Below are 26,253 nucleotides of genomic sequence, written 5' to 3'. Positions count from 1 at the left end.
GGAAACCAGGAACGCTACTACATCGTGACAGATGACATGAGGAAGCGAGAGGAGAAAACATTTTGAAAAAATTACCGAAATTATCCCCCAAGTAAATTGTAGAATTAACTGATGGTTCAATTTGACGGGACCTTCTGCGGAACCTCCTCCAAGCTTTCAGCTGAGCCTTGAACTATAAGCTTAACGTCAGTGGTGCAAATTAGAATTTATTACGTACATTAGCCTTTCTCTGTATTAAGTTATAACACAAACCGTACATACTTACATCGTAACCCAACTCATTTCCTCCACCCTCACGTAACCTGAACTTATGCAGCTGACATTCATATCGCTTTCCTCCCCCCGACGCGCTTCAATTAGTCAGCAGTTAAGTTGATGACCCGCTCCGCCATAATCCCTTTTCTGAATGATTTACGCCAGAATTAAAAGTTGATGGAGCTTTAAAATTAAACCCGGCTTTGGGTTTTTGTCATTCTTAAAAAATATGCGGGTTTTACGCAAAGGGCAAATGAAAATAATTAAAAGCCATCAAATTTGATTTGCTTTGGTTTTATTTCTCTCCGGTTTTTTATCCCCAGCGAATGAATAGTGGTTTCCGGTGGTTGATTGGAACGTTACTGTGGATATACACACATGTTTACGGACACAAATGTGTCTAGATGAATTTAAAAAATTAAGAGACAAAATGAAGGATTAGAGCGAATTTAACAAGACATATTAGGTTAAATTTTACTCACGTTTAAGTTATGATTAAAGGCATTTGAACTAGTCCTATTACAAAAGAAAAGATGTAGGGAACTTGTGATAATTTAAAGACATGCAAGGATATCCCTCCCTCTTCGGGCCACGTCAAAAGCTCCTTGAAGCTTCACTTATATTTTATTTTACTGTAAAAACGTAAATACGCCAAAAAAAAACCTGGTTAAAGTACAAATAAAATCAGCATTAGGGTTAGTCCATTTTTCGATAACTGAAAGAGATAGAGCCTTTCCCAGTGTACGCTGATAGAGCCCACAGAGGCCATTAATCTGCACTATATTTTTAATGCAAATGTCCTTTTCAAATGTGAAAGTTTTAAAGTTTTCCAGTTTAAAAAGTGGTACAATTGGTGAAACGTTAAAAACTGTGTGGATTGGACAGTAAAAAGGGCCCACTCGTTGAGGTTCGCCCAAGCAATATTCAGAATACCGTGAAGAATTGTTTGGATGTGTCCATTGAACAAGCCAGTTCTGGGCAAAGAGGACAACTTCGTTCAAATGGAGGGAACCCCAAATCGCACCTACAAATAGCAGCCCTAAAGAAAAATCCCAGAAAAAGTTCTTGAACATTCTACAAAAGTAATAGGCTCTGAGCGCTTCTGAAACATCAACGCCCTTAAATTTTTCACGAAGATTTCCTCTTATTGAATAGAACTTTGGAGATTAGTGGGAATTATTGAATGTTATTCTTCATAAAATCATTTCCCTTCTCAAACCAAGGAACCCGAGACTAACTCTGAAAATTACAATTTTAGAAGTAGAAATCTTCTGGGAAAATTAACTTTCGCATAGTCTTTTAAAGTCGGCTTGTTTTTCATGTCTCTAGAAACGTTTATGTGTTCATCAACGAGAAAGTTCTGGTCAAGCAATCCATCTCTTTTACACCAAATCTCAGCAGGATTCTTTATCAAGAAGTAAATCGACTTTTACATTTTTATATTCCTTGTATTTTTTTCTAATGCGTTTATTGCAAAGATATTAAATCGGGAAGTTCTGAACTGAAATTGGAAATCCAAGCATATTAGTTTTATAAGTGAAACCGACTGTCAGTTCTCGAACTGTGTTTAATTTTAATTATCGCCGTTGAAATGCAGTCATAAATCATTTATATTTAAATCACGCTGATGGCTGTAAAATTTCTAACAGCTGAGGTCATTTAGGGAAGTTGTGCCAAAACTCGTGCAAAGATCTTCAATAAATTACCCCAACTAGAACCTTTTGCCACAGACTGAAACTTAAAAGGGAAATTTATGGACGTGAAAAATAAACTGTTGGCTTGGGGAATTTATTGTTATCCAGATAACGATGTAGTTTCTGATTGTGTTTCACCAATTAAGTCATTATTTACCCCAAGCGGAACGCAAAAGTTAATGATTATGAAATTAATCAAGTGGCCTCGGTGGATGTGGGGGGTTGTGTTAAGCTTGCATGCGGCTATGTTCTTGATGATGGGAACAGATACCCTTATTTGCTGCTAAAACTCGACTCGAGGAATTTCTGAAAGAGGAAAACTGAAATAAAAAACGGCAATACGACTAAATTTAGATTCAAAACGATATTGATCAGGCATGCTCCAATTTATTTTTCCCCCATTGAACATCTATTTATTATTCCCACTCATTATGTGAAGCTTGTAGTACAACCCCATCACATAAATTTGCTGAAGTGATACTAAACGAAGACACAAATCATCGCTCGGAGTAACATCCCAACAGACATATCAAGTCTATTTAATAAAGAAAGGGAGAACCCTTTCAAGCCCTGTTATCGTTCAAATCACACGCGAAATATTTCCTTGAATAGCGGCAATGAGTTGTAACTAATACAATAGGCACTATCGTTAAGATAAATCAAATCAGTCATAAAAATGGAAGAAGACTTTATGTCATGGAAACGGTACAACACTGACACAAAAGTTCTTTTTGGTGAGCTATCTGCTTAACAGGAAATTTATTTTTGGTGCCTTAACATTTTATTACATTCGCCATTCAGCTAGTTCCGTGATAGGTAATATAATTACCAGCATACAAGGGACATTTCATATAATGTCTTTTATAATATGTGTTCAAAAGACTCGAGGTCACCATGAGGATCATAACACTTGTTCAAATTAATTAAATTTTCCTCGTTTACCTCAGAAGTCTGAGACTCAGACCTGCTGGGCCCCATAGCCTGTGAATCGTCCAAATGGTCGATAACTGGGGCCGGATCCGTGGGCTTGCGAATAAATCCATTGAAGGCACAGCCAATAACATGAATATGTCACGTGGAAAATTAGAAAGGCCACGTGTGCCCGAGTAAAAGTATAAAAAAATCTTGATTTTTTTATGACTTACATTGTGTTCGACATAAAACATTGTGATATAGGAAGAACACTAACATGTTTAATGTTGGGTAAGGCAAGGAAAATAGATTAGATATATAGAAATTTACTTGTATTCCACTTAAAGATGGCCAATCTATAGACGATATCGAATGATCTTCAAATATTGGCAAAATTAGGCAGAGGAGCAGCGATTCAGCGAAAAGTTCTAAGTCTGTTACAGTAGGACAAAAAATTTCAGTAATGGACTCCTAAGCCTAAGCCAATACGGATTATTGGAATTGTTATTGGTTTAGTAAATAAAGATGCTTTTAATGTACGAATTCGTTATTAATGTAGGAATTAATGTACCAATATTGATATTGAAACGTTAGTTGAATCAAATTATGTCCTTGCGTGCTGGTGAAGTAATAGACATTCAAAACGAAGTGGGGACAGAAGCAAATCATGTCAACAACCAATAAACGAAAAGAATCAGAAACGCACTAATGAACATGAAACGGAAAGAAGTAATATAGATGGATATTCGTCAGGGGTGCCTATGATTGCGAAGTCAAATTCTGTTCGTGTCCCTACCCCTCCTAATAGTGAATGAAAGTTTTGATAATAGTAAGGTACCATTTAGTTCTTAAAGGGACATTGTTGCAATTTCAGGTTTCAAATAAATCTAGTATGCTCTCTTCCAATGTAAATATTAAATCGACATATAAACACAACTATAATTAGCCACCAACAGTCTACTAGTCAGCCGCTATTTCACCATTAAATACTACAATATAATTATGTTAGCACAATCGTTCCGTTCTTATAGCGTTCCCGAAGCGTGTAGAAGTCACTCTTTTTTTACGATAGATTTTCTTATATTACTAAAATTCTGTGACAAAAAAATTCTATAATTTTCTTAGAAACATGCAAACATTAACATAAACAAATATATCAGATTTTTCGACACACACAAAAAGAAGCAATAAATCATATGTCGAGCCAGCGCAGCGATAGCCCCTTTTTCCACTGTTTTTACCTGAGCTGACCGCTTGCCGTAACAATAGCCCCCCAGATTATTTCGAACGCCAACGGTTTTCCTCATTACGCATTTTTTTCTAAGTGACCTCTCCACATTTACTGAATCGAATATTCCGGTAATATTTTGCATTATAGAGCTCCTGTAGGTAATATTAACTGGACTGCTTCTTGAAAAGTTAAAATTCATGGTTCTTGTAAAAAAAAGTATCCAATATTTTGCCACTGCACATGTGAATTGGTTTCTTGGCACTCTAGCATATTCCTAAAATTGCAACATTTTGCCAGTCCTTGTATGCTAACTGAGTATTCTTGAATTGACCCCGAATTCAACTTTTTAGCGCAGAAAAGCGTGGCTTTCTACAAAAATAGATCGACTTAGCTTATAGAACGATCGAGGTAATTGTACCAAGTCTTTATAAAGCACTTCCTCCAACTTTGTGGGAAGAGCCAAATTTTCCAGAAGCACGAATTCTGCATCAGATAATGTATTTAGCAAAACCGAGAGTTTTTGTCGATTGTCGGTTATTTCGTTTGCTACAAAAAATATATCCAGGTATCTCCTGAACATCTCAAAATCATAAATATCCAGAAGGAACTCTAAATTAATACGCAGGGAAGATGTTTCTTCTATTATAAGAGAAATTATTACAGAGTAAACAGCTTCCGATTAACCTGTAGGTCAATTTGTCTTCGGACGTTAATAAAACATATTACTTTTCAATCCGCATTTATTATATTAAATTTACTGTACCTACATGGCAAGTCGCTTTTTCAACCTCGAGTTTTAGGAATCTTATCATAATTAATCTTTATGGTGTGTTTTTACACTGCAACCCATTTTAACACCAAATTTCTCTGCAGCACGGCAAAAAAAATTAGGAAAAAAATCATCCAACATTTTTTTAAAGAAACGACAGAGGTATCAAAGTTTTCACAATAATGAAGAGTTCTGTAGCATGTAGTATGTCTGACTTTTTCCAATAATCGATCTTATGTTCTTCAAATCAAACTGCTCCCTATCTTTAGATTTCCGTTCATTCTGATGCAACTGATTCAACGTATCTGTCGTTGCAATACTATGGAAGTTATTCACACCATCGCGTTAGAATTATGAAAACTTCTGAAGCAAAAGCGTCGCACTTAATTAAGTTGTGCATCCAAGTAGACATAAAAAAAATAGTTCGTATATTTCAATTCTGGCACCAATGTATGACCTCCCGAAACATTGAACTTTTTATATCGATTTGTGTAAATGTGGGTTTAAATTCAACATCAACGCGTCTTCCACTCCCAATAACGTAATTAATCCCCTTTCTTCCCCCAGTATATCTGTTAATAGGGGTAAACGTTCTTTTTAGGGCTCTCTATGATTAATTAAGGCTGAAAAGCCTTTGGATCCTTTCGTAAGACCCTTTTACGAGCCGTGGAATTTTGTGTCAGTTTGAAGCAAAAAAGAATTAACCCCCATCATTTGGCCGAAAAATGGCCGGAGTTTTGCAAAGACAAAAGAGTCTTTGTAGCTGGCGAAATGAAGTTTATAATTGGTGGCATGTTTGCGATACGGTGCATGAAAGTTTATCTGCAGAGAAAACTTTTAACTAGAATGTATTATTGGAAAGAAAATTCCACTTGTTATTCATGCACCGTTAGCGGAGGCAGTAGTTTAAACTTCGATATTTGAAATTCCCATCGCATCTCCACGTTTTGTTTACACTTCCCGACTTCAATAGTCCATAACGTGCGGAACTCCCCGTTTAGTTGGGCCATTCGAAAAGGGAAAACCATCTGCAGTTCATTTATCTGTACACGATTTCTAACTCAAGCCGCATCTCCATATTGCCCTCTCAAACCCATTTTATATATCTATATATTCTCGCATATGCCCCAGGATTGTTATTCAAGCCGCATTAACTCGGATATACTGTCTCCCGTGGAAATATCGAGTCTTTTTTTACTTGAAAGTTCATTACTTTTCCGGAAATACGTTTGACTGTGTCTGCTTTATTGATCCTTCTTTTTACCTTCGTCTTGATTAAAACGAACTAAATTGATCTAGGGATGGGTTTGTGACTGGAATTTTATTAATATCTTCTTTTGGGCGCTTGTAGACCGGGCTATTTTGCAGGTAGTCTTAGCGTTTAAGAATACGAGGGGAGTAACCGTTATTCAGGCCATTTAATACATTAAGGAAATGAGAAGGTAAGTGGGGTCAATTCAGGAAAATCGAATCGATGTTCTTGGAACTCTCACCTGGTGTCCTCGTAAGTGCAACTTTGTAAGTTTGAATTATGTACGTGGGAAAAGAGCTCAATCACCTTAATGGGCCGGAAAACCCTAATATGCTCCATTTTCTGGAAAGTAGATTAATACAGGCCGCAGTGAAAATTGCAACTCAGGAAAATTCGTATTTTTTAATTTTTAAGCACGGAGAACTCGTGCGCAACATTACTGTGCCAACTACAAAGGAAATCTCGGCGCTCTCTCGATCCTGGCCCGAAAATTCAAACTTAACAGTTTTGAGTTATTGTCCTGTAGTAAATAGGAATGCGATACTGGCAGAAAACTCGTTTCATTTCCTCAAGAGTTCATCGAAATTCATGATGTCTAAATCGAAGCAACGAACCGTAAAGTACATGTTGCAAGTGTGAAAAATTCATATGCTTCGAACCTGAATTAGTTTCCAAATCAACGGTCGGGAGAGAATACGTCGAAACACAACTTATCCATACTAACCTTGGAGAGTGAGTCTCGGACCTTTCTCGATGTTGAAATAAACGTTCAAATTACATGGTGTTACATTGACGTCTAAGGAGACTTAGAAACACAACTCCACTATATTCATCTGGCACAAAATTCGCTCTATTTTCTCAAAAGTTCGTCTCTATCAATAATTGCTAAATAGAAACCAAAAACTGCATGCTTCGAGCTGAATGAGTCAGAGATACGAAGACGACATGGCCTTACTAAGTGTAAAGCGAGTCTCGGATCCCGTTCGAACTTGACGTGAACGTTCAGATTATATGACTTTGAGTTATGGCCTGACAAGACGTGAGAACACAACTCAATTGTATTCATCTGAGAAAAGATGTGGTATGGTTCTTCAATGTTCATCGCAACTAAAATTGCAAGATATATGCAACAAACCGAAAAGTGCACGTCGCAGATCAGTTCAAATCAGTTCGGCTGACGATAGTCACTTAGTTTCGAATTTGTTGGGAAGGAAGAGATACGTGGAATCAAGACACACTTATTTTCCGAATAATTTATCATAGAGAAGTTGCTGCCACTTTTTAGTGCGTATCAGTTTAGCGGAAGAGATTGAGGCCTTAAGTTTGCCGGGAATATATTATAGTTAGAGCTACTAAATTATTTGTCAAATACCTTAGGTCCAAATCTATGTTTCGCAACCAATAAAATACATAAAACTCGCCTATAAACCTTATACATACATTTCACTTCCCAGCTTTAACCTATTTCCATTTCAATCTCCCGGAATAGCTTAATCTCGTAGCCTTATTAGTAAGCACCGTGGCAATCTCAAACAAAGTTAAACCTTCCGATTAACATAAAACGTTTGTAATAACGTTTATCGCGAAACTAGCCAAGTTAGCCGTCTTGTGGTTCGGCCCTAATCTTGGCGAAACAAGTTGCAACACGTGTTCCGAGATGCAAAGGGCTGAGTGAAGGGTTCAGCCGCTGTCTGGCGCTTTATTTAGCTAATCTCACTCCCAGATAAATTACGTGCAGCCTCGGAAGGGTTATAAATTACAACATGACCATAAATTACTTTTCGTTTTGCTTATAATAAAATGAAAGGAAAATATTTATCCACGTTGTCTGGTTTGGTTAATGGATTACTCACGCTGGCTTAGGCTCGGCTGCTCTTTCCAGATCTGAAATTTCACAATTTGCTGATTAACATCGCTCAGATAGACTAACGAAAATCTGTTTGTCACAAGGAACACGCCATGCTCTTTTCAAAGGAGGTTTTCCGTATAGAACGTTTTTTACGACACTCTGACGCCAAACCAGATAAATTTTAAACAGTAAAAGGGTTAACGGCGCCGTTCGGCACTTTAGGAAAGTCCTGTAATACATATTTTATGAAACGGGAGACAATGGCGACAATGAGAAGAGTTATCGAGGTAAGGCTCAAATCCCAGAAATACACGATAGGTATTAAGTTAAGCTTTCGCCATGTTCTTTTGGGTGATTTTAAAATCCTGTGGCAATAACGGTGCATGTGGAAATCAACAAACGACTCACATGACGCAATAGTATAAGAAACAAGAGGTCTATGTTTATCAATCAAGATAAAAGGCATGAGAAAAAATAAAAAATAAATTTCGTGTTAACCAGATAGCTCAAAGGGATCTTTGTACCGCTTCTCTACCTATTTTCTTAAAGAAGGTCTCCCATTTTTCCGGCTGGCTTGATTTATCTTAACGACGGGATGCCTATTGTATTAGTTACAACCCATTGCCGCTTTTCAGGGAAATATTTCGCGTGTGATTTGCAGGATAACACGGCTGGAAAAGGTTTTCCCCTTTATTATATAGATGTCACGTGTCTGTTTTCCTCCGTAATTTCCTTGTTTGATTTCTATCGTTATTTGTGGGTGCTGATGAATCACAAAGGCAACGAGGGAGCCAAGGCGGTTTTAAAAAGACAAATGTGGCAGCAATAATTAGTTTGTTGCTATGAGGAAGTTAGTAATTACAACATTAACGGTTGAGACATAGCACCATTGTCTTTCGTTCTTAAATGCCCGACCTGTGAATTTTAACAATGATAGAAGATAACCCCTACAGAAAAACAGAAAAAATTTCCTTAACTAACAGGTTTTTTTCGCCTTTGTGGAATATAGTACCACACATTCCAATACACATATGCATATATGTATGCATATTGAAAAATTTGAAATGTCTGAATATCCAAATTGACCGGTCTAAGAACATTTTGGGCAAATTCATGTCCATAATCTGCCGGACTAACCCACATGGTCAATCTGCGCAAAGTTGTGACGCTAAACTGCAAAGTGGTCAATAAAATAATGAAATCCCCTGTAACTTATAAATATAGCTTCTGAGTGTTACCATGAAGTTAAAAATACCGTAGTCTCTCATAACGGGTGATCGGTACAAAAAACTGGCGGTAGGTGTTGAACCGTAAATGTATGGCCTGGATTAAGCTATTTACTCTTTTCCATCAAACACCTGACATTCATGATAGATAACGGATGAATTTATCCGAGACATGCCGCTAATAATTCAAAGCCTACCCGAGGGTTTTTTAATAGTGACTCTTGTTATTTGGAAGAGATATAAATAATTAAATAAAATATTCATACCTCTATAAATATTACGAAAATTAAACGATCCAAACCGAGAATTAAGGAGCAAAGACACGTGTTGATAAATTTAATATGGAGTAAACAATATGACTCATCTCCATCTAAAATTCTTTTCACTGAACTTGGTTAACCCAGAAAAAAGAGCTGAAAATCTAGAGAAAACTGCCGGAAGCAAGAAAGAAATGCAAATTAGTGCCCGAAAACTGAGGAGAAGGCAGCAAGTTATATATTATGTGAAAGCTGAATTTTGTCTCATTATATAATCTGTGTTATGCTTCCTCGTGGAGATGCAATGTGCAGAAAATAAATTTCAGCTCACTCAACATGTCCATCTTCATCATCTCTCCCTAGTGGGTTCTTAATTGTCCCGGTTGTCCTGGTCATGCGTTAATCCTAATGAAATGATCCGGTTTTAGCATTTCACAGAATTCCAGTACAAACAATAATATTCGCGATTCAGCCCCTCTTTCTATATTCTGAGACTTTGAAATATTCCAGATTTTCCGTGTATGGCTCCTAGGTTTCTGACACCCTAATTTGAATTTCATTTGCGTTAAAGAGAAAAATTATAAAAGGCATAGGTTTAGTTTGTTCACTCAATATCAATGAAACTACTGTACGGTACCCTGCCCGATCGCCCTCAAAGTTCGATATATGAGATTGAAGTAACCAGAAGTTGTAAGTACATACATTTTAACTAAATGTCTGAAAAGTCTATTATGACTTTATGCCTCATTCCAGCCTGCATGTAATCAACTTGAGCACCCCGAAGATCGATTTCGATCCTATAAGATCCCGTTCATCTCGAATCAATCAAAGGCAGAAGTTAGCAACTTCAAGAACAAGTACTTTGGGCCTGCAGGAAAATATCTTACCAACGCTATCTACGTGTTCTTTTTTTACTGCACCTCGACCAAATATTTGAGTGTAAGCAGCGTTTAATTCACTCTAGATGAACCGAACTGACCAGATCCACTAGGAGCGGAACCGACCATCGAGGAGCTCAAGTCAATTAACCGTAGAGCTGGAAAGAGGCATAAAAAGTCGCAATAGACCTTAGTCTTCTCGCATTTTTTCCATAACCATTGCTGCTTCTTCAAAATCATCATCAGAGAGGAGACGGTTGAGGACGCTGGTGGGATATATTTCTGCGAACATACTTGCCGTTGACAGTACCGATTCCTGCCCGCGTTTGCTACAACATTCAGACTTAGAATCCGCAATTCTCCACATTTTCTGCTCGTGGAAAACTAATCACCGCAATGGGAAGCCATCGACTAACTTCGCACTTGCAGATGCCTCGACCTATGCCCCGACGCGACGTCCTGACATCGACAATCTCTGCACATCGCGCCCTTAGACAGGACCCCACCAGTTCGGCAGCAGCCCCATTTTGTGTCACGGACTCGAAACTTCGGTCTGAAGTCATGCGATTCCGATCACGTTCAGTTACGACCCTAATTGCACTTCTTCCGAGAATACTTCGCGAGATTTACTTAGCGACCCTGTTTTATTTGCAGTGCACTGCTACCGGCTTTATCTGTTTGAGAAGCATTTGCTTACGTGATTCTTAATTACTTCATTAAGGCCGCACCCCACTCTGAACAACAAACCAGCCGCGTTTTAATTAAAATTGTTTTATACGTCGCTAATAACGTAGTTTTGTGCCTTTAGCGGTGTTTTATTTCCTCTAAGGCATGTCGTTTAAGTTAACCGAGGAACGTAAGGTTTAGATGTGCTGCATGCTTTGGGCGCAATTTTGGAAGAGTGGAATGCCGTTGACATGGCATTAGTTTATGCAGTAGTTTTCTAAATTAAATTGCGGCTTTAGATGCGCATCGATTTTGAATAGGTCACTCTCAGTGCTGTTGTTTAAACATGCAATTGCCTTAAATAAGTAATAATTTAGGATCGATAAATATGTTCTTGCATATTTTTGCATTGCATATTTATGCATAATAAAACTGGGGCGTTCGCGTAATTTCAAGGAAACTCGTTAGAACCTTCGATCACCGTAATTTCAGAAACGCTAAAATTCGACATTTTTATGCTAGCTCAAGGGTGATTCAAAGTAACTAATTTTTCCAGATTTTTACTAGTTTCCTTCCTTTTGGAAGTTTATCATAGAAGTCCCCTTAGCATGCAGTATTGTTAATATTCCATTCCTACTCCCAACCAACCCCCGAACTCCCAGACACTAGCGTCCACACTCTAGAGAGTAGAACTAAAGCACAAACTACACATAAATGAAATACGCTGATATCAGATTAGTTCAAGTTGTGTGGCCAGATATAGATAATTTATCAGCCCCTATTATTGATTTCGCTTAATAGAGAAAATTTTGTCGAAGTAAAAATCTTCCAGCAATTGTTTGATGTGTAAGTTTTGCTGAGAATCTCCCAAGAAAAATCGAAAACTGAAAGTGAAGGATTGTGGAAGAAAAGAGAACAGCTAGATCCAAAGAAAAGTCCTGTCTTGTCCATATTCACTTAACCTGTATTTAAAAGCAAGCAAATGAATATAAAAATTCTTAGTCCAGTACATGTCCGGCCACAGGCTTCCTAGTAAATTCGCTTCTAGTGTGTCACCACTCCTGAGGGTTCACCTTTCTTTTGTTTTATTCTGAGCTATTCATTAACGTAGAAGCTTACTGTTACGGATTCGCTACGAGAATTATGTTTTAACGGTTTTGTCGGTAGATCTGGCGGTCTACCTCCCATTATTTTTTGACAGTTTTTTAAATCGCGAAAATTGATATTCGCTTTTATAACATTTTTTCAATCGAGATTTAACGGAAATTTCGTACAAAAAGTATAGAGTAATTTGATCACAGTGTTGATTTTCTGGAAATAGGATTATGAGTATTGCGCGGAAAACTGGACCCGTCAATTGTCTCGTTTATATTCATGTTTAATTTGCACGTAACACAAACAAAAGATTTCTGTGTTGCGAATGAAAAATGTTTACCTATTGCGTATACCTGAGCGTAACATTTTTTGCTTACCATTGTTCTGTTTCCGAAAAAAATTTCAAAAACGTTTATTTAAAAAGAACAATTAAATAATTTTAAAATTCCCTTGTTGCCATTCTTCTCTAGAAAAGGCACTAAAAAAAAACAGGAAAAATACTTTAAACGTAGAACAAGTTATAAAGAGCGTGGCTTTTGAAACTGTGCTCCCAAGAGCTTATATGTGCTTCAAGTTAGGGCTAAACGAGGGAAAAATAAGTCACAAAAATGTCATACATAATTTTATACCTACGTAATATACATAGACGCTGTCTCGGCTTTCAGTTTTTTAATTTCCGGTGCTGAATTTAAGGTGTTTTACTACAGATTTTGCACTTCATGCACAGGCATATTTCGCAGGGGAAAATTGCAGGACCCCGTATTTTCCGCCCTTTCTATCACGACGTGTTTAGCTCTAATTTCGCGATTATTAATTGCTTCGAGGCGTTTTTCATTAAGAGGCCCCGGTGTTGATTCGAGGGTTTGTTGTCCGGAAATTTTGGAGTTTCGTGACAAGTTCAAAGAGTACAGTTTATGTGTTGTAAAATTTGTAACCACAGGTACGCTGTACCTTTTCCTGTGCTTTCCCTTTTGGGTCCGATGACTGAGTTAATTTAAAGTTGTTTAAGTTACGTTTTAGAACTTTGGTACCTGACCTTCTGCTTTAAAATAATTGTAGACCTCGAAAATTATTGAACAGCTTAGAACTGAAAAAAAGAAAAAATAGAAGAAAAAGACACTAATTGTGAAAATAATCCAAACACCTACTCCCATGAATTTCATAGTAAACAAGGCGTTAAATAAACAAACAAACCAAATTTACGCAAATTTGCCGCGTACCACGTTGGCTTGCAGGTTCCCGTGCGATCATCGAAGTCGAGCGACGTCGGGCTTGGTTCAGTAAATGGTTGGGTGGCAGGGGTGATTGCAGGTAAAGGGGCGACCTTGATCTGCGTCACCACGAAAAGAACCCTGGCCCTCGGGCAAAAAATACACGTCAGAGGTCATAAAAAAGGTCAAGAAATAAACAATAGATACTAGCAAAAAAAAATCTTCTCAGACGCTAACGGAAATATATCAGGGACGGTTGTGGGTCGGTGAAAGAGTGAGAGAGGAGGGAGGGAGCCCTTCTATTTCCGAGGTTTTTAGTGAGTAGGCGCCTCGGCGAATCCCCCACGCTACTCGGCCGGCAGAACATCAGACCGGATCTTTCGAAGATTTTCCTCGTGATGGAAAAAAACTTCTGGGTAAACGTTAAAAATTCCAAAATTAATTATTTAAAACGTCATATATTTCACTGTTTTCCCAAACGGGCTGTAACACGCCCATGTATTTTAATTTATTTCGAATTTTTATCACAGGAGAGAATATTGTCAGCTGCTCGACGAAGCTCAATCAATCACTGAATCACAATCAATTCACACAATCGGTTTTCAAGATGCATTTTTATTTTTCTTGCTAATCTAGATAAAGCTTAGGAAGGTAATTTTCCGGGAAATGTTAGCTTCCAGATGTAGATATATCGAACAAAGAATTTCTAAAAAAAGTTTTGACATTCATAGTATTTGTTATATGTTTCAGTCATAATGGAACTAACGAAACTATTTTTGTTTCAGGCATAGGTAAGCAAAAAGGATTGTTATAGAAAAATGTGAAAAGCCACATTCACCCAGGTAAGTAAAATACCCCATGTACGTTTAAATAATCAACGATTTATTGCGGCAACAAAATGAAGAGTTAACATCACCTCAGTTATCGAAAACATTGACGTACGTTAAAAGACTTTAAATACTCAATTAAAAGAAAAAATATATATGTATACAATATTTAATTTTCCCCGGAATCTATTACATCTAAAACCATTAAAAAAACTGAAGATAATCCTAGTGCTGCCAACTTTCAGAGATTTGCCTAGAACTGTATGGTTCACTCTCATATTGAGGCTCAGAATTCACGTTTCGCTGTTTCGTTTGATAACGGTCTCGATTACCCCCGTAATCGTAGTCGTTTTGCATGTTATAATAGACGCTCATTCCTGTATATTTGCCGTTATAACCCAGATAGGGATTTGGCAAATGAGGGTGTTGCCGGTGGAAGGCTTCGCTATGATGGAATCCCGCTGGAAAACTCGGTCCCCGGTTTTGTGTGTACGGATGCCTGAAAAAACACGTTTAACTAAACTACCAAAAGAAATTTGAATAACTCACTGAGATATTATTGGGGCTTGAACCCCTGGTGACTTTTGCGTGACGGCAACCTGCTCGCTACTACTAGCCCCAAATCTATTTACAACCCCTACAGAGCTGTTAGTAAGCCACTGTTCCTTTATAAAATCCACCCCTCTTTCAGCCATCATCACAATGGTCGCATGAGTGTTCCCAGATACCAGCGCGGGCATTGCTGATGCATCCATGATTCGGACATTGCTGAGACCGTGAATTTGGAGTTTATCGCTTACTACTGCCATAGGATCAGAGCTGGGTCCCATTTTGCAGGAACAAGCTTGATGATTTTCCGGTCCAGTGTAGTATTTGATGGCACAAGACCAAAATGCATTAGTGTCGTAGCTAAATCATGATTAAATCATGAGATTTATTTAGGGATTATTTACCATCACTCCTTACCCAAATCGTTTGGCGCAATCTCCATAGTCCTCGTGTTTAATGCTCATTCCATATTCGTCCTTCATTACAGATGAATTAGCTAATCGTTGAATAACCCTAATCCCTGCTACTAACACTTTTACATCATCAGGCTCCGTGAGGTAATTCGCAACCATTTTGGGAGGATCCAAAGGATTTGAACTATGCAGGCCTACATATCCTTTACTTTTTGGATGTAGAGTAACAGGAGAAAAAGTAAACTCCTTTTTAGAGTTTGGGTGTTCTGGATTCTCGGGGTCTCCAATGGAACCAGTGGCGGCGCAATTAGCAGTAAAACCAGCGAAAAAGATTTGCAAGTCTGGGTCAGTCCCGCTTGGATCTGCATATGGAGAGTTTATCCTGGCTGTCACTTGAGATAACCCCGTAGAACTCATAGGTCCGTTGTGATACAAAATGTAGTCCAGCGCAGTAGCCCAGTCTAAGTCACTTGTAGCTGTGATTTTATCCAGTTCATATCCCATGTAGAATGCTACATGGTTTTGAAGATTTCTACCCACTCCTGGTAGATCATGCAACTGTTTTATTCCTACTTTGTCAAGCTCCTTTTTCGGGCCTATTCCTGAAAGCAGTAAGACTTGTGGAGAATTCAATGCTCCTGCTGATAGAATCACTTCTTTCCGAATCCGGACGGTGTATGTCCTGTCTCTGTAAATGAATTCAACTCCCACAGCTCTCTTCTGGCCATTGGAATTTGCGAGGATGATGCGGGAAGCAGTGGAGTTGATCATGACGTGGAAATTTGGATTATTTCTTTGAGGTCTAACGTAGGCTCGAGCGCTGCTCAGCCTTACACCATTCCTGTAATTATGAAAAAGGAATTTTTAACCTTATGAGGTTGGAATTAAAAGTTTTTAAAAATCTATCATGGCTATATACCGTGTGATCAGATTACAATACATTTTAGCTTAGACGTGTTAAAGTGGCTCTATGGCATTCGATTATTGACAAAACTCCGCGTCGTGCCGGTCTTAGGCTGCAATCAGCAGGGGGAAAGTATTACTTTCCGTACTTCTTAGTTAAATAAATATCACTCGAAAACTCTCCTCCTGTTTACATGTCATTTAATAAAAACACCCTAATGTTAATCTTATACAAGATCCATTAAGTTTAAGTCTCCAGACTATCGTTATTCCCATTTTCAGATAACAAGCCAATTGATTCAGACAATTATTTTTAACGAGTCTCCCGAATCCCTGAGAATATTAAATAACCCAATTAAATTCGTTACAGACTACCTATAGAATCCGGAATAAAATATGTTCTCGCCTTGTTCAACTTTCCAGACAGGCTATTTTTAACGAAAATGTATCGCCTCGTATATTTTAAATCTCGAATCTTTAAATCTTAGGGATTTAAAATCACGATTATGCTCAAACTGCAATTTATTTATCAATGTCGTTATTGAATATAAAGAAGAAATAATGGAAAATAGTCCAGTTAATGCAAATCTCATAGAGGAAACATTCGTATGTACGTGAAGTATCTTAAAATAATCCAGGCTGACGCTCATAGAAATTCTGAAGCTGGTACTCCATCAGTTTCCCTGCCACTATTCTTTGAAAAACTTTAATCTGTTTCGAATTAAACTCATGATTTTTTTAAAAATTGCTGCGTCATGAAACACACTGCTATAGCAAAAACTTTCAAGAAATGTTATCAGTGCTTCACAAAAAAGAACAACCCAAAATCATTTCAAAGATGTTTAACTCCGATGAGCGATTTATAGGGGTGTTAGAGAACCTTACAATTTTACACCTAAGAACTGTTAGAATAACTTAAGGATTTCTATTATTTTAAAGTAGAAAACTTCTGAGATACATATATACTAAACTCAAAAGTGCCAGATACGAGCTCTTTAATGAAATTTCTGAAGTGTACAATGCATTAGTAGAGTTCAAATACGTTAGGAAGAAGATTTTAGGATAAATTCATAAAAAGTTGAGTATAAAATTTTTCTGATTGTTAGAAAAATTCAGATAAATTCCCTTCCTATCTGGTTGTATGTAGGATATCTTATATAGTGAAACATTATCAAAACCTATAAAATACTTGAAAAATTTAAGATGAGTTATTAGCAATTTCTTTGAAAAATTGTTTTCTGGGAACATCAAATCTACTGGCAGAAGTGTCAACTAGTCCGAGATTTTATAGGAACCATTCTGAATAATCTGATTGATGACCGATAGTTTAGGTGGTTCGGAGGGAGTCGCCTCCAAGATTGTCACATTCCCTTCACATCACTTAAAAGGCAAATGATTACCTAAAACCGGTAAAAAAAAATTCGTCCTCATTTATCACTCATATTGGGTCAAGAACCTTACATTTATTATTGACAAATTCCAGACTTTCGTTCGCAAATTTCATTTAGAATTTCTTCTCATTCATTCAGTAATATTCACTAATCTCAAAATAGATCGCAGCAAGTAAAAGATTGGAAAGGTCAAAGCTGTATGTTACAAGGAGAATTTGTTTTCTTTGCTGATATACCAATTTATGTATATTTATTTATATTAAAGCAAATAAGTGATCATAGAATTCTTGTCTTGGAATTAAAACTGAACAAATATTATGAGAATCGCAAACCGTCCGTATGTGCCCAATTTGTTAAAAATCTCACACAGGAGCTTTATTCTAAAGGCTGGCTTCAAAAGTCTATGACCCTTCTAAACAAGAACAACAAATTTTTTACATAAAAGCCACCTACAAAGGTTCCTTTTTTGCTGGAACTTCAATAGAGAAAGGTTTGAAAAACCGTAATGGACCCCAATTTCATAAAAGGGGTGTCAACTTCACGAAAACAAAGCCCTCTTGAAAGGATCAAAAGCAACGTTTTATGTAGTTGTTTTTTTAAAGGGATTTATCATCTTTTGAATGAAAACAAAGCGGAAAACGGTTTGTAATTAAAAGGAGGCTTAAAGTTGATCTAATTTAGTGGAAAAATTTTTAATGGGGGTCAGGGCTTCTGGGACGTCGCTTTGAAGTTGTTGAGTGGGTATTTTATATTTTAAAAGCCGAGTATAATTATCCATATCGCAAATCTCGATTAAATCCCTCACCTAGTATTAGATTGAGCAATCGAAAATCCTGTGTAGCGAGCCCCATTCAAATCCTCAGTAACTTTTTCTCCAATCTCTTCTGCAGCCCTTAATATGTCATAGGCCATCTGAGGTTGATGTCTGAATCTCGAGGTGGTGAGAGGCCCATTAATTCCATGATACTTAGCATCCACAAAACTCCCTATATCTTTGTTATCCTCAAATCTCTTGAAGACAGGCAATACGTCCTCATAGCCCCAGCCAGGGTTGCCAGCCTTCACCCACCTCTCATAATCCTTGGGTGTACCTCTAGTATACATCATCCCATTAATCACACTGCACCCTCCGAGGACTTTTCCTCTAGGCCAAGTACACCTTCGCTCAGGATATCCCTGACAAGCCACAGGTTCAGGTTCGGTGTGGTAGTTCCAGTCCATATGGGGGTTGCCGAAGTAATTTACAACCATGGCAGGAATCTAAAATATATAGATTGCAAATAATTAGAATTAAAATTTTAAGATCATGAATAAAGGACGGTTTTGCGGAGAATTTATTGATCGTCTACATAAGCTCGAAGCAAGGTCAATATCAGAAATGTTGGCGATCGGGGTCATGAGGATTTTGAACTATTATGAAGTGCGTGTTTCTTTACGCATCTGATTTCTGAAAATTGACGATATTGACGTGTTTAGAGTCACAACTTGGAGTCATCGCAACATATATTTTTTTCAATTTTATTCAAAAACTCACATCCAACATTATGGTAACACCAAAATGCCAAAAATATGTACTTAATGGTAATATGTATAACAATAAATTATTCAGACAGCTTTTTCATTAGCTAATATTTGTAAATGACCTTCTCACATGAAACCACGTCATGCATGCACTTCTTAATTCATTGTAATAAACGCAAACCCTTTGATTAGTGCTTAAGTAGGAAATAGAATATTTTAATTAAGCACGCAATACATCTAAAGTCTCATTTCCATATATGTGAAACATATGGATTCTAATTTATACTATGTAGGTATAGTGCCTAGATATGTTTATTAACCTTACACCTCTGGCTTAATGTCACGCACTTCATCAACACCATGGTTTGAGAAGATTCATTGTTACAGGCTACTTTTGTTTGTTAATTTGTAATCACTGAATAATTAATAGTATTTAATATTTATGATATCATGCCTCTCTAATGATGCCTAGAAAAATAGTTTGCCTTGTTCTTCCAAAAAGTGCAAGAGTTGTTAGAGGAGAATGACCCTGCAACCGCCGCCACTGCTATTTTATTTTTGAGCAAAACGAATTTCTGAATAACGTTTAAACATGTGCTTGGGTATTTTGTTTTGTTGTTTTGTTTCATTTAAATAAACAGAAATTAGGTTTTTAAATATACACCTAGATTTTTTTTGTTTCAGATTTATAATAATTATTCAATTTGAGTTATCAATATACATTATATACATATTAATGCATAATTAAACCTAGCGTGGGGCAGGGAAATGGGGTCAGGAAATTAGGACGGAAAATCGAGCAGGGTAATTGAGATAATTAGTAGAGGACAATAGTATCACCGTTCTAAAATTTTAAAAACTAAGTAATGTCCTCATTATATAAAATAAAATTTATTACTTATTATTTATTCTTAATAATCAAATGTAATTTTTGGGATTGTCATCTGAACTACCCCCTAATCGAGTATGTAACTTGTAGCCACCCCATTTAGGTACTCTCCCATTTTATTCCATTATTTACTTCTGCTAAATGACATGATAGTACAAGTTTTCCTAATATCACCGGATTTAAGCTATTTGCAGTAACATCAACACTTCAAGTTCAAACCTTGACTCGTTTTCCGATTTCTGTAAAAATCTATTTTAACAGTAAAAAAATTATACTAAATTCTATTTATCTAAAATTATTATGTTGAAAACTACTAATTCCCAACATAAGCCCATCAAAGTACATATTTACCTGCGACCCAGGCGGTTCGTCTCCCCCAGCTTCGATCAGCAAAATTTTCCACCCCTTCACTTGAGCCAATTTGCCGGCGGCAGCCGCACCGCCGCTGCCGCCCCCGATCACCACAAAATCATATTCTGCATCCGGAGATAATCGCGGGGTGACTCGTTCGCATATTTCCGATATGTCGCACTTTTTCCGAATGAAAGTGTCCAACAACCCCATAAACACGAGAAAAGCACCACCCCCGCACGTGCTGGTCAAGGGAGGCCCGATGTAGTTGTCCGCACAGCCGCAGCTCATATTAGAATGATGCCGGCAAACTGGTACCACTCGAATTAATAGTGGATCGAAGATGGGTTACTGTTAAATCTGATTAATGTTCATTCTATTTTACATTTCAGAAACTACTAGAGGAGTATGTGCAGGTACCAATTCTGCTTCATCATAGTAGTAGGTTCATTTTGTATACATTATGTTTTAAATGCCCAACCTAGGTACTATAAACGATTGGCGAAAATAAACAGGTGCAAGTGGAATGTTTACGGTCTGGTTTATCAACCTAAGCGTAACGGCCAGAGTTTCTTCTTAAAGTGTAATACACATTTCTCAATGGTCATAAGTACAGTTTGGCTTAAATATTTTGTACTACGTGATTCGGGTATTTTGGTTTCTTTTTAAGAGAATTGTAATTGGCATTGCTTGGTACTTATGTTTTAGTGTTTATGTTACGAAATGTATGTGGTAAATATTGAAGCCTGATTTAGTAACAGGAGAAAATAGAAAACGTTTTTTATAGAGTGATCAACAATGAGAGTAGGACGTTAGCATCAAAATATCAGAAAAACGGAAACTATGGTAACCTTCCAGGTGAAGAGAGGCTACTAAAAAAGTGAAAAACCCATTGTTTAAGCATATCCAAACAATTTTAACAACGCCTCTAAAGCTCTTTAATGATATAATGATCAGCTATACTAAAGGCCTTGAATGACTCAATGATAAGGGAGATTGACTGAGAGGCTTGGTTCCACATTTTTTCATAAGCAAATTTCTGTTTGTCATGGTAATGATTAAAAATGCAACGAAATCATATTAATAACAAACAAGTCGGTGGTTATCAGAGATGAAATGACAAATTTAACTGAGTGGAAAATACTCAACAAATTACAACAGAAATAAGTTGCACTAATGGAAAAAACGATAGGTAGTGATTGAAAGCAATTTTGTGGTGAATAGGGGTCGTAATAAATAAAGCACACGAGCTATTTTGATATTCAAAAGGAAAAATACTTCACAGAGGGGAACTAATTCCTAATCGGGCAATTCTTACACAATTACTTACTTATTCATCATAAGCCCAGATGAATAATTTATTCATCGCTTTCTAAGAAATATTGAAACAAGGCATTTTGACCAGTTTCATTCATAGGGTGGTCAAAGTAGGAGTGATAAGTATTACTAATAGATTACCGATCATAATTACCAATTATGATTACAGATATGCTTGGAGTACTGACATCACTAATAATTTCAATGTTTTCTCTAGAAGTTGAAAAGTCAAGCGTTTTTTTGTGCGATCTCTTGTGCCCGATTCGATTTTTTTTGTTAAAACACTTCTTGCATATTCATTGTCGATGTTATAACGCTAATAAAATCTTCAATGTGCAAATTTTTTTTGTGCTAAATCAACTGCTTAAATTGCGAACATATACCGAATATATGTCATAACCCTCCGAATGCTAATATTTTATTAATTGTTAGCGTCTGAGCACCTTGTGAGCGCCGATGCAAGCCACGCTTGAAGTTCTCGGGATATGTATTTAAAACTTTGCCAATCATTCAATAATGTATCAATTAGGATAATAAACCATAATAGGTTTCATAGTGACTCGTCAGCTATAAACCATAGCGATTTAAATGAAATATGGTCACTGCTTATAATGATTGTCATAACCTTTTGATGATTTGAGTGACGCTTCCTTCATAACTTCCCAGTTCCCCTTCGCGATTGAACATTTCAAAACAAACAAAAATAGTAAATGTGCGTAATTAACATCCTTCTTTATCTAATTAACCAGAACCATTGCTATCAATAATAATTATTTAAACACCTAAAATTTAGTGGTACTGTAGACTTGGGGAAAAACAAATGGAACGAATGAAACGTGAGCTAGGACGGAGTCATTAATTATTTAGATTGTTTTGGAAAAAACGACAACGACCGATGCTATTCAAGAACAATGATTTTCCTACAATAAGGTCATGTTTTAGACGCTTTTGGAATTGAATTAAAACCAGTCATGAGAGTACGGAATACCCGTAGCGTCAGCAGGATTCCACGTCGAATCGACCAGGTGATTAAGTCTAAGTACACGACAACTTAAATCTTGAAAAATCTGTTAAACAAACAATGAAGTTCTTGGAAGTTTATGTCTAAAATTGTAAAGAATTCAAGTAATAAATATATTATATGTAAATAAAGAAATATTATTATAGCAAATTGTTACAGCATTCGGTTCCTCTGCTCCTTTCACTCTATGTGGAGAACGCCACAATTGCTATGAGTAAAGAGAATGGAATACTTAAAGGAATAAGTGACTAGTTCATCGCACCTCAGATTAGTTCTAACTACTTCCATAGCGAAATGTGTCCATCCTTAAACTTACATCCCTAATTGGTGTGCCTCCACATACCCTATATCTGGTTGTCTAAAAGTTAGCAAACCCATTAATGTAGAAGAATATTTTTGCTTATGGGTGCTCTAAAGACCTAAGAAAATTCGGTTGCGTCTGCTTGTTTTTACTCAAGTATATTATGTAGTTTCAGTTAGCTTTAGATGTAGTCTAGTATCTAGCTTGAAAACACATTAAACTAGATAGTGTATTTTAGACACGTGTAGTCCTATGTAATCACACTATAGCTCGAAAATCTTTGACATACATCCGCATGTTTACACGCAAGTAATGGGTATGGGTTGGCAGGTTATCAGCAAAGAGACCTTAAGCCCACATAGTTTTAAATTCATTCTAAAGTGTTGAGCTGACTAAAATGGTTCTAGTTATTCTCGTTTTTACGAGTTGAAGATATTGAAAAGTATGGCAGCCTTAGGATCACACTATGGCTATTATTTATTTATGTCATTAGTATGTGACTTTCTCGGTAAATTAAAAACCTTGAGGTGCTTGAGCATGTGATGATTTACTTCCCATAACTTTTCAAGGGTTTAGAGGTTCGTCGTTGCTTATCAGTTGACACAATTGTTTAGGGAGAATCTCAATCCCGTATTTTTGCGTTGAAGTCTGTTTGAATGGCAGCCTTCACTCACTTCTTCAGTATGCTTCACAATCACAATTTTTCCCCTTGGGGCACTAGTGGTAACAAAAAGTGCATCTACAGGTGCATTATTGCAACCATCAAAACTGCCTTATCATCGTGATTCTTACATAATTATCCTGAAATCCCAGCGTTACACCCACTTCAACCTGAAGCAATATTAAAATTCTGTAAACTCGATTTGCGAGTTCAATGATTCATTTAAATTATCTTCCCACGAGGAGTGCTCATTTGCATTGTTCATATTGAAATTAAGACATAAAAAGTATAAAGGCTTGTCAGCTTGCGGTCACTTCAAGTCAAGTTCAAATGTAGCCACGGGCCATGAACCAACTTGGGTTGCTTAGTTTGATATATTTAGTTACATTCACAGGTATTTGAATACAATAGTGATTGTTTAAGAGATAATTTCTACTAATGAAGTGACTAATTGCCATTTTTATAGCAGCTTGACATATCTATGGTTGTGAATATTATTATTTAATTATTAAAAAAAAAATTATGCTATGAAATAGTCCTGATTAGATATTTATATATACGCCAATGAAAATTTTGAACCCTTTTAATGGTTTTCTTTCAATATAAATAGTTTACTGAAGTAATTCTTAGTGGTATTGAATTTCTCTTAATTCAAAATGAAGAAATCTGTGAAGCGACTATAGTAATGTTCTAATTATTTTAATGGCATCCTCAAAATCCGACAACAAATTGAGAGTAATTCCAATGATAGAAGGAAATTTCCCGTCTAGACATTCAGTAATAACGAGGCATCCCTCGAAGTTTTCAGAAATTTTAATTAACTTCATTTATTACAGCGAGATTGTTTACCACTGGAATAAAATAAACGGAAATTTTTACTGGCAAAATGTGAATTTCAGAAAGAAATAAAAGATTCGTCAGTAGTTTGTTCCTCGTGTAGCCCCGGATGGGCTTCACTTTCTCCTGATTTAACATTTATGGATTTTTCCAGTTTTGCCCAATATTCCTTTTCCCGATTTTTCCTCCTATTATTTCCACTTTTAGAACCGATATTACTCATACTTTTTTACAGATTTCCAAATTTATCTCAATATTCCTCTCACAAAATTCAAATCTACCCTCTCACCTTTAATATACTCTCGAACCCCCAACTTGCACTTTGAAGTATAAAGTTGGCTTCCCAATATGGAACGACACACTTTATAATATATCAAGTTGGATTCGATGATTTTTGTTTCCTGCGGGGAAATTTGCTTTATTCTTTCGTTCCATTGCTCGAGGGAAATTAGTAGAATATTGATTTGGCCCGCTAGCATGAAATAAATGTTTGATGAAATGCTTGCATTAGAGAAATACCGGAGGCATTTGGGAATATAGTGCCTAAATGAGCGTGTATTGAATGGATTCTGTTTATTTCCCGTCAGTTTGAACGTAAATCCTCGAACTTTTGGTTCGAGTTTATGGTTTATTCCTGTATAGTAAATTCTATAATAATATGCAGTAGATTTTGAATTTAAACTTGCATTGAACCTTTCTATCATCCTTAAATTGACCATCCTAGAATTATCTACGTTTAATTTTTGAATGTGCACAATGCTGTAATTTAAATGAGCATTTATAATTTAAATACATCATTGAACTCGCAATACGAGTTTTCAGAATTTAAATATTTCAAGTCATGTTGTATTTGGAAGCTATAATTTTAGGATCATTTTCATGAGGATCACGATTAGCAGGCAGTTTTGACCGTTACAATGCTGCTTTTTGATTTAATCAATTTTTGGTTGACTTTTGATAAATACAATACATTTTTTCTCTTAAATGTTGAAAGGAAAGTTATGATTTCACCAAATAGAAATAATGAGAATATGATACTTGACCCTGGAGAATGAAGCTAAATGTCATTTACAAAGGAAGGCGTGAGTATAGGATGATAGTAGATGGAATCAGGCAAGAATAAGAGGGTCCAGTCCCACAAGAAGATCAAGAAATAACTCAAAAGAAAAGACTGAAAGGGAACATGAAGGCGTTGTAAAAAAATTCCCGAGTCATTAGCCAGGGTTAAACTTTAAGCCGTCCTTTCCCCAATTTACAGCATCCTGTGCCAAAACCTGGAACGATGTTCCCCATGATCAGATTATCCCGAAGAAAGGGCCTATGTTGCTTTACATGTAGGCGTATAAGACAAAATATTTCGTAACATAAACCCTCTTACAGGATGTAATCTCCAACACCGACAACCTCGTCCGTGAACCACTGAAGATTACGTAAATTCAATCGCTAAAACTCCGTGTCAATGATCATCGTAAGTCCTGATGATTTTTTTATCGGGAATCACTACCGAACTGTCGTTAAATCAAAGGAATGAGAAGTTACTTTGTTGGAAGCAAAGTGTGTTATTTCCCATAAAAAATTTACTGGCTCTGCTATAAGTTACGTGACCCAAGGAGATCTTGATTTATTTAGCTCTTAAATATATCGGAATTCGTCAGAGAAAGGTCATTGTGAAGGTGGAAATGTCAACCGTAATAGTCAATTTGCATTTTTCTGAACTTATCAAATATGTATAAAATTTTTGTTTGTACATGTCGCACGTCCATGATTTGCTAATAGATCCAACACATGTAAGCTCTTGTTCAGGATTATGTTTTTTTTGAATTGTGAGCAAAATAGAATACCATTAAATAGATGACTACATTATTTACTTTGGAATAATTTGTGCTCTGAAATATAAGTAACGCTTTCAAATATTTGATAGCGCCATCGCATCACTTCAAATGGTTTACGTTACACATTCAATTCTCGAGATTGAGC

At 36.6% G+C, this 26,253-nt stretch overlaps 1 protein-coding gene across 1 annotated transcript; it reads right to left on the bottom strand.

The window, feature by feature from the left end:
• Nucleotides 1-14,156: 14,156 nt before the first annotated feature.
• LOC136410887 (glucose dehydrogenase [FAD, quinone]-like) lies at nucleotides 14,157-20,533 on the bottom strand. The gene is made up of 5 exons (XM_066393249.1): nucleotides 20,140-20,533; nucleotides 18,184-18,638; nucleotides 15,089-15,925; nucleotides 14,672-15,031; nucleotides 14,157-14,621 (listed from the first exon to the last, which is right to left on the bottom strand). Exons 1-5 carry the CDS (start codon nucleotides 20,428-20,430, stop codon nucleotides 14,348-14,350), a joined length of 2,217 nt encoding a protein of 738 aa, XP_066249346.1. The 5' UTR covers nucleotides 20,431-20,533; the 3' UTR covers nucleotides 14,157-14,347.
• Nucleotides 20,534-26,253: the final 5,720 nt, after the last annotated feature.

The sequence above is a fragment of the Euwallacea similis genome, chromosome 9, assembly GCF_039881205.1.
Source record: "Euwallacea similis isolate ESF13 chromosome 9, ESF131.1, whole genome shotgun sequence".
In the NCBI taxonomy this organism is placed as follows: domain Eukaryota; kingdom Metazoa; phylum Arthropoda; class Insecta; order Coleoptera; family Curculionidae; genus Euwallacea; species Euwallacea similis.
The sequence above is the reverse complement of the archived record's forward strand: the minus strand, read 5'-3'. Positions and strand labels throughout refer to the sequence as shown.